Source organism: Oncorhynchus gorbuscha, linkage group LG02 (genome assembly GCF_021184085.1).
Source record: "Oncorhynchus gorbuscha isolate QuinsamMale2020 ecotype Even-year linkage group LG02, OgorEven_v1.0, whole genome shotgun sequence".
Lineage (NCBI taxonomy): Eukaryota > Metazoa > Chordata > Actinopteri > Salmoniformes > Salmonidae > Oncorhynchus > Oncorhynchus gorbuscha.
This window is the reverse complement of record NC_060174.1, coordinates 73,388,303-73,398,132: the sequence shown is the minus strand read 5'-3', so window position 1 is coordinate 73,398,132 and position 9,830 is coordinate 73,388,303. Positions and strand designations below refer to the sequence as shown.

General features: G+C 43.6%; 1 protein-coding gene across 3 annotated transcripts; it reads right to left on the bottom strand.

Annotated features, from left to right (window-relative positions):
- Positions 1-936: 936 nt before the first annotated feature.
- On the bottom strand, positions 937-9,531 carry LOC123994369 (centrosomal protein CCDC61-like). Of its 3 annotated transcripts, none has more exons than XM_046296883.1 (13): positions 9,372-9,531; positions 8,747-8,924; positions 8,573-8,655; positions 4,950-5,110; positions 4,697-4,849; positions 4,396-4,603; positions 4,041-4,141; positions 3,691-3,920; positions 3,370-3,448; positions 2,921-3,124; positions 2,757-2,790; positions 2,601-2,670; positions 937-2,437 (listed from the first exon to the last, which is right to left on the bottom strand). In XM_046296883.1, exons 2-13 carry the CDS (start codon positions 8,892-8,894, stop codon positions 2,346-2,348), a joined length of 1,563 nt encoding a protein of 520 aa, XP_046152839.1. In that variant the 5' UTR covers positions 8,895-8,924; positions 9,372-9,531; the 3' UTR covers positions 937-2,345. The 3 variants fall into 3 exon arrangements, with proteins under 3 accessions (XP_046152839.1, XP_046152857.1, XP_046152849.1); XM_046296901.1 differs by having other exon boundaries at positions 3,115-3,124; XM_046296893.1 differs by having other exon boundaries at positions 4,059-4,141.
- Between the last annotated feature and the right edge of the window lie 299 nt (positions 9,532-9,830).

Genomic DNA, 9,830 nt, shown 5'->3' with positions numbered 1-9,830 from the left:
GGGGTTTTCGTCAAAAAGATATCGAAAGTGCCTCTGGTTTACGCATGCGCAGTTCGGCGCGAGATGAAGACCGCAACACATGTTTTGCGCATGCGCTAAACGAACCCACCTCGCCATGACAAGTGTGATCGGGGATTTCTATTGAAGAAGCAATTTTAGCGCAGACATAAAGGGAAACCCAGAGACAGGGGCTATAAACTGAAACATCCGTTTAGAACGTTTTCTTACCACCAAATATGGTAGTGAGAGGAAGTCCAGTCGCGGGTAGTTGAGGACGAAACTGGGCCGAGATTCTGCTAATTTTGTCATCGATGAAACATCGGATCTCAAATGTTCTGTTCCCAAAACTAAAATCTGTTACGAACACAGCTAAGTTTTATATACATGACGCTTTTCCAAAGTTTTTAAAACGGAAATATGATCATAATGCTACAACGCGCCAATAGGATCTCGCTAACTCGTGCTTGGCTTTGCCCACCATGCTTAATTTGCTCGAAACGACACAGATCAGCATATCTTTGGTTACAATATAAAGTATTTAGCAAGTGCTACACAACCACACAATTTTGCCTTCATCACTATGACCCATTGAAAGAGATTGAATGTGTCAAGTTGTGATTTGATCCTTTTAAGGCCAGGCACGAAACCCTGATAGGGACTTTTTTCTCAATCATATCACAAACGTGTCCCAATTGAATATAGACAAGTACAATACTTTATTGTATAATACTATTTCAGAAAATGTTTATTAAAATACGCAAATGAGGCAATCTCATTAAATGTGTGCATATTTGTACACAACTGCATTGTTCTGGACGCTGGGTGAAGTCATGCTTCTGAAGCTGAGAAAAATTAGTTGGCGTGTGGGAAGTCTGACTTTTGGGAAATGGCAGTTAAAGACAAGTACACTGAATTATGACTTCCAAACAGCAAAAGCATATGTAAACACATCCTAATTTATTCAAAATAAGTTACTAAATGTGGTCCAGTTTGTAAATTCTCTATGAAATGGACTTTGAAATTGTGTAATTCAACATAGTGAGCTTTGAAAGTATTGATGCATGTCCATTTTAAAGTGGTTATAATTCATAAAACTGTTGACAGTAGTATGATAATCTAAAGAAAATATACATTACATTTTTTACATTTTGGAAATACTAATATTAATGTAACAAAATACCAACAGATCCCAAAACTGATAGGTACATTTAATTTCAGCCTCTGGTGCCTGGTTTTAATTCTGATAGATGGTGTTTTGGTTAAGTGGAAAGCATCTTACATTTTATTAGCAGCTGAGGTCAAATCTAAAAACCGCACAAAAAGCCTCTCAGCTCCCTCCACTATTCTCATCCTCCTACAGTAGTGCAGATGGAAGCAGCTGTTCATGCGGCCCAGTTGCTCACCCCTTAGAGGAAGGGTCCAGGCCGGGTAGGTTAGCTATTAATTAATGTGACTCGGTCAGCTGTAGTGGAGCTGCAGCCCTTTAAGTAAAGCCCTAGGGAAGAACCTTCAGCCCACCCAACCAACTAACTACTGCAGAGGGGGAGGACACAGTGCACTCACTCACACCACATTACTGAGCGACAAAGCTGCTGCAGTGATTATTAATAGAGAAGATATGTCTAGTAAAAGTAGAAAAAAAAGATGTTGGCTAAATACCTATTAGAAAAGTAATGGCACAAAAACAAAGCAATAAATCCTCATGCAGCACTTGGTGAAAATCCATCTCTGATCCAATGGGACAAAACACTTGAACAGACACTCAGCAAACACAGCTAGACCGGAAGTAATGATAATAGAGCATGGGATGACATTTCTTCAATAAAATTAAATGAGAAACTACATTTCATTTATCTATATAAAAAAAAACACACTTCTCACCAAAAGCAACCACCCCCCCAGAATGTTTCAAATAAAGTTATATTTACAGACTAAAACATCTCAAATCACATTCATCAATCACTCGATAAAAAGGGTGGGGGAAATGGGGTATTACGGTCACGTCAACAGACACAATGCATAAGTTATAAAACCGTAGTATAAAACCAGTCACTCCTCAGTTTTAGTTCAATACACTAACAGTGGCTTAACAGCCTTGACAGTGGTATCTTTATCCACAGATCAGGCACCGTCTCCCAGAGGGTGACAAAATAAGCAGTGTGTGCATCCATCTGTGTTTGCACTTGCATAAGCCTGTCAGCTGATAATGTGTGCTAAAATATCACAGTGTAGTGCAGTGGTCTTGTTTAGTCACAGTGTTCAACTAGTAATGTCGATTAGTAGTCGACCTTGGTCTAAGTTTGCAGCACAGGAAAGTCTTTGAACACATTTTTCCTGCCTAGGGTTTAGTGTCCCGTGTCCAGGTCCCTCATGTAGTCCTGTAGGGCCTGCAGCCGGGCATCGATCTCTGACAGGTCAGCCCCATCTATGGAGCCTTCTGGGTAAAGGACAAGCAATGCACAGACAATTGTAAATCATTGGTTTCAGCAAGGTTCTCACACAGAATGTGTCACCAGGGCTCATATTAAAAGTACATTCATTTTTCGAGCTAACTGACTCGGATTAAACTTTAGATTGAAGAGTAGGCATTGATCGGTTACCTTTGTCTGATCGTACCCTGTGTGTGGGAGTGCTACAATGGGGCTTCCTGGTCAAATGTCTTCCTCTGGGCTACAAAAATAAATAACTGTCACTCAACACAAATATGTTAAATCAAGGTCTATCACAAGCTGTAAAAAATAACACACCACACTCACCATGGTTGGACCATTGTAGGTCTGCTTCCTTCCTCTGAAACACAGAACAAAATGAGGAACTGTCTGAGACATGCAGTAAAGCAATAGAATATCTCTCACTTACTTAAACAAACCCAGTTTGGACTGTAATACCATGTGATATAGCATGGTAAAGCATAAATTACCTGATTGTCAACTCATCCAACTCCACCAATGAATTATCAGAGGACTGTCTGCTTCTCCTACTCTCAATTGATAAGCTCCTCCCTCTGCTCCCACTGCCTGCCCTGGTCAGCTGGGGATAAGCCTCCCTGGACCGAGACCGCCCCCTCTCTAGGCCCCTCTCCAGAACAGGTGACGCTAACATTTCTCTTCTGACCTTTCTCTGGCTGACGGAGAGAGAGAACACAGGAGGCCAAGTTAAGTCATGATTACAGGGAACGTTTCACTCAGTATTGGTTTTCCTATTAGCACAAGATAAAAATGGGTTGCCATTTGAAATCCTTGAGCATTTCAACACATGAAAATCACTATACCAGTGTCTCACATGCAAAATACACTGTTATAATTGGCAGAAGCTTGCACTGCAGATACAGTTATGACAGTGAAATGGATAGAAGGAGATGAGACTGACTTTTTGAGTTCCGCCTCTCTCAGTCGGCGCTGTCTGTCTTGGATATATGCAGTGGGGTCAAAGCGTGGCGTCCGCGAACCTGAAAACAGGAACGACAGGATTGGCTGGGAGCTCATACTTAAAGGGAAAATCCATTCAAACTATATTTTGTTACAAAAATATTTTGAGTGGATTTTTCCTTGAAGATAGCAGATCAAGCAGTTAATCAAGCCCTGATAGCTTTACTCAGACTTGGTGGTGTCAACTTTAATTGTATTGTATCCTGAAGCTGAATTACCAGTCAACTCCAAACTCATATGGGAGACAGAAAAAACAAGATACCTGTGGGAGAAGGTGAGGGTCTGGAGACATACGAGCGGGGCCCTGAGGAGTCTGCCCTCTGGCCTTCTGACCTCCGACCCCTCTCTTCTGTCCTCTCTCTGGACCCTGAGCGAGCCCGAACTACAACACGTCCCAAACTACGTTCCCGAGACAGTGAACGCCTGATCTCCCCATCACCCCGCGAGGCACTGCACCCAGAGAGGGCAGGGGTCACCCCACTGGTCATCCTACTAAAAACAGACACACATAGTATACAACATTAGCCACAGGGAGAGTATCGTAAGGAGTGAGTGAGTAAGTAGGTGGGAGTGAGTGAAAGTAAAAGAGAGAAAGAAAAAGGAAAGACATACATGCTTAGATTGACTAACCCTCGTCTTAGCAACGCCAGTTCATTGGTCAAACTCTTAACGCGAATCCGTAGAGCTCGCTCTGATGCCCTTAGCTCCTCCAACTAGGAGAGACAGGAAACGTCAGAATTAGCCTTCCAGCTGAACAATGGAATCAGCTCCAAGCAATCCTACTTATAATGGCGCAAAAATGACTACTCCAAGTGTTGACATGCACACAATACATTTTTTTGATATGCAGGAATCTATGTTACTACATTATTTGCATCAACTGATGGCCAGGCATTCTAAATTATTCAAAGTTATAAAAGTTACAGAGTACATGCTTATTTGAAATATGATGCAAACAAGGACCAACCTGCTCCAGTTGGAGGCGCTGCTCCTGGCCCCTCTTGCTGGCTGAGTGCTGACTCTTGGCCCTCTCTCTGAGGAGCTGGTCCTCTAAACTCCTGACCACCTCTCTCAGCCCCCGAGCCCCGCCTCCAGGGGTGGAAGCAGACCCCACTAACTGCAGACGCTCCAAAGCCTTGGCCAGGGCCTCCTTCTCCTCTCTCACCAATGTGAGTCTAACAACAGGGAACAGTCAGGGCCCTTAACCTCTGACCTGAAGAAAACAACACACTGTCCTGATTAATACAGTGTAACAAGTCATAACTTACTCTGCCCGTAGCCGGCGTATCTCTGGCTCTGCTGGTTTGTGACCGACATGGTTGGCCAGGGCGTTTAGCTCAGTCTTCAGGGCTCTGATCTCCTTCTGCAGGGCGGCAGGGTCAGGCTTGCCATGGTAGGGCAGGGGCAGGGGGTAGTGGATTCTATAGGGAAAGGTTAACATGGCAATTTCGCAGTTGTGTACATTTCAAGCAGAGTTTGAGTCAAGCTTATGGTAGTGATATCACTAAAAGATAGACAAACCTGTCAAATTCCACAGTGTAGATAAGAATTAGGTATCTTTTGGCACTGAGGTTAGGAGATTGCTGTTGGGCTCGGGGACGACCAACGACTCCAGCCTTCCGGTTCCGCAAGAGCTCCAGGTCAGCATAGGTCAAGAGGTCAAGGGTAACAGACTCACTAGTCTGAAGAAAAAGCATGCACCATAATCAGAAGGGTGGGTATAATTTGTGGAACGATCCAAAAGGAATCTGTTGCAAAAACATTGTAAATAACAAGGCTCCCAACAAACACGCATACAAAGTTGTATAGGGGCAGAATAAGATACCGGGTAGGGCGTGGGCTATTTAATAACTTTCTTCACTCCCAATGTTTATCCCAAAAAATGTCTGTCCTTACTCTGGTAGCCGATGGACAAACATCAAGATTAAGCTACGTGGTGAGTTGATGCCTATTTGGCAGCTAGTTACCTAGGTGAATTTTGTTGGCAACCTTGTACTTTACAAAGTTTTTGGAACCGATTCCTGTTGGAACGTTCCACAAATTATACTCACCCTAATCAGAACTAGAGGTCGACCGAATATGATTTTTCAACGCTGATACCGATTATTGGAGGACCAAAAAAAAAGCCGCTACCGATTAATCGGCCGAAAAATATATATATATAATGACAATTACAACAATACTGAATTAATACTTATTTTAACTTAATATAAAACATCAATAAAATCTATTCAGCCTCAAATAAATAATGAAACATGTCCAATTTGGTTTAAATAATGCAAAAACAAAGTGTTGGAGAAGAAAGTAATATGTGCCATGTAAAAAAGCTAACGTTTAAGTTCCTTGCTCAGAACATGAGAACATATGAAAGTTGTTGGTTTCTTTTAACATGAGACTTCAATATTCCAAGGTAAGAGGATTTAGGTTGTAGTTAATATAGTATTTATAGGACTATTTCTCTCTATATCATTTGTATTTCATATACCTTTGACTATTGGATGTTCTTATAGGCACTATAGTATTGCCAGTGTAACAGTATAGCTTCCGTCCCCCTCCTCGCCCCTACCTGGGCTCGAACCAGGAACACATCGACAACAGCCACACTCGAAGCATCGTTACCCATCGCTCCACAAAAGCCGCGGCCCTTGCAGTGCAAGGGGAATAACTACTCCAAATCTAAAAGCGAGTGACGTTTGAAACGGTATTAGCACACACACAGCTAACTAGCTAGCCATTTCATATTGGTTACACCAGCCATTAGGCTGATAGGCTTGAAGTCATAAACAGCACTGTGCTTGCGAAGAGCTGCTGGCAAAACGCATGAAAGTACTGTTTGAATGAATGATTACGGGCCTGCTGCTGCTCAGTCAGACTGCTCTATCAAATCAGACTTAATTATAACATAATAACACCCAGAAATACGAGCCTTTGGTCATTAATATGATCGAATCCGGAAACTATCATTTCGAAAACAAAACGTTTATTATTTCAGTGAAATATCAGAATGACCTTCTTGATCCAAATCAGTCAGGTTTCAAGACTAGTCATTCAACTGAGACTGCTCTTCTCTGTATCACGGAGGCGCTCCGCACCGCTAAAGCTAACTCTCTCTCCTCTGCTCTCATCCTTCTAGACCTATCGGCTGCCTTCGATACTGTGAACCATCAGATCCTCCTCTCCACCCTCTCCAAGTTGGGCATCTCCGGCGCGGCCCACGCTTGGATTGCGTCCTACCTGACAGGTCGCTCCTACCAGGTGGCGTGGCGAGAATCTGTCTCCTCACCACGCGCTCTCACCACTGGTGTCCCCCAGGGCTCTGTTCTAGGCCCTCTCCTATTCTCGCTATACACCAAGTCACTTGGCTCTGTCATAACCTCACATGGTCTCTCCTATCATTGCTATGCAGACGACACACAATTAATCTTCTCCTTTCCCCCTTCTGATGACCAGGTGGCGAATCGCATCTCTGCATGTCTGGCAGACATATCAGTGTGGATGACGGATCACCACCTCAAGCTGAACATTGGGGGCCAGGGCAGCGAACAGTTTTGACTGGGCTGAGCGGGAGCTGCAAGACGGAGCTGCTCTTCCTCCCTGGGGAAGGACTGCCCGCTCTTCCTCCATGATCTCGCCATCACGGTTGACAACTCCATTGTGTCCTCCTCCCAGAGCGCTAAGAACCTTGGCGTGATCCTGGACAACACCCTGTCGTTCTCAACTAACATCAAGGCGGTGGCCCGTTCCTGTAGGTTCATGCTCTACAACATCCGCAGAGTACGACCCTGCCTCACACAGGAAGCGGCGCAGGTCCTAATCCAGGCACTTGTCATCTCCCGTCTGGATTACTGCAACTCGCTGTTGGCTGGGCTCCCTGCCTGTGCCATTAAACCCCTACAACTCATCCAGAACGCCGCAGCCCGTCTAGTGTTCAACCTTCCCAAGTTCTCTCACGTCACCCCGCTCCTCCGCTCTCTCCACTGGCTTCCAGTTGAAGCTCGCATCCGCTACAAGACCATGGTGCTTGCCTACGGAGCTGTGAGGGGAACGGCACCTCAGTACCTCCAGGCTCTGATCAGGCCCTACACCCAAATAAGGGCACTGCGTTCATCCACCTCTGGCCTGCTCGCCTCCCTGCCACTGAGGAAGTACAGTTCCCGCTCAGCCCAGTCAAAACTGTTCGCTGCTCTGGCTCCCCAATGGTGGAACAAACTCCCTCACGACGCCAGGACAGCGGAGTCAATCACCACCTTCCGGAGACACCTGAAACCCCACCTCTTTAAGGAATACCTAGGATAGGATAAAGTAATCCTTCTCACCCCCCCTTAAAATATTTAGATGCACTATTGTAAAGTGGCTGTTCCACTGGATGTCATAAGGTGAATGCACCAATTTGTAAGTCGCTCTGGATAAGAGCGTCTGCTAAATGACTTAAATGTAATGTAATGTAAATACAGAACCGTTCAGTATTTTATCTAACGGGTGGCATCCCTAAGTCTAAATATTCTTATTACATTGTACAACCTCCAATGTTTGTCATAATTACGTAAAATTCTGGCAAATTAGTTTGCAATGAGCCCGGCAGCCCAAACTGTTGCATATACCCTAAGAAATTACACAATTTCACCTGGTTAATATTGCCTGCTAAACTGGATTAGTAGTTATAACTAGTGATTATGACTGATTGTTTTTTATAAGATAAGTTTAATGCCAGCTAGCAATTTACCTTGGCCTCTACTGCATTTGCTTAAAAGGCAGGCTACTCGTGGAGTGCAATGGTTAGAGTGTTGGACTAGTTAACTGTGCGGTTGCAAGATTGAAACCCCTGAGCTGACAAGGCGGAAATCTGTCGTTCTGCCCCTGAACAAGGCAGTTAACCCACAGTTCCTAGGCAGTCATTGAAAATAAGAATGTGTTCTTAACTGACTTGCCTAGTTAAATAATATATATATATATATATATATTAATTAAAACATTTTAAATATTTCAATAATCATCGGAAATCGGCGCCCAAAAATATTGATTTCCGATTGTTATGAAAACTTGAAATCGGCCCTAATTAATGGGCCATTCCGATTAATCGGTCGACCTCTAATCAGAACACTTTTAAACATGTTTTAGCTTCCTTTACTGCCTCGCAGACTAACCTTACTAACAGCAGATTCCAACATGCTGCAGAAGATGGGAAACTGCTTGAAGTTGCCTGTTTTGCGGGATAGGTCTTCGATGTCTGGGACACAATGAAAACATTATAATAATAAATAGTGATGTCTATAATATCCATGTAAATTAACTATGTCATTTCACAATGCTTCACTTACATGCTGGGTCAAACCCTCCCCTCCACTGGTCAGCTGTCATTGCATCAGAAATCTCAACTATTAGCAATCCTTCTTTTAGTTCTATCTTCACAGCAAACTCCACTCCTCGGAAAGTAATGTCCTCCTGCACCACTGAGCCCGCCTCCATCTCTCTGCTTTGGTCGCAATGTCCACAGACCTAAGTTACAAGAAAGAGACAGTCCATCAATCACAACATCTTGCACATGCACACCACAGCCATCAATGTCGACAAAACTAAATGTCGTACTAGTAAGTACTGAGTAACTAACTTGAGCAATAATCAGTGCGCTTCAGGTACTGAAACCACAGATGAAGATAAGAGTGTCTCTTTGCATTAACGTTAGCTAGTTTAGCCGGACAGAACTTAGCTAGCCAACAACATCTGTTTACCTACACACTAGCTAGCGATATGGCTAGTAAACAAAATGATGTTTTCTGCAATGCTAACTATCATACCGTATGATAGTATAATTCCACTACAACTGGCACGTTGGCTATTCTATGTTGGTAAATGCTTGTTAGCTAGCTAGCTTCTATATCTTGTAGCTAGCTAAGTAACGTGTTAAGGTTAGCTTACAGTACTCTTCTAAGGTTAGAGACATACCTGTGGTGATGTGCTCGAAAAAGGAACCCAATTTCCTACACCTTGGAGTGCATTATAATTCGTAAAATAAAATATATCCAATGAGGTGAAATCGCGTCTCTGGTATGAACGAGTACACCTCTCTTCGATACCTGACCAGATTGGAAGCCGCCGCCACTGTTGAATGTAGCGGTTCAATAACCGAGAACGTATAAGTACCGCCCCCTACACAATGTCAACTGAATGTATTGGTCGAAAATAAGATACAAGCAAGTCTGATTGGGTGGAGCTACCGTCAATATGTAAAAGCTGTGACGGTGCCCCTGGTGCTCAACATCAGCTCCGAGGCCCTTCAGTGGATGTGATGCTGAGCCCCATGGTAACGACACGGCTTTGTAAATGTAAATTAAATCCTCAAAGAGCTAAACTGTAGTAGTATGTTCAACAAGAAAATATGCAGTTAGCGGTTGGGGCACTTTT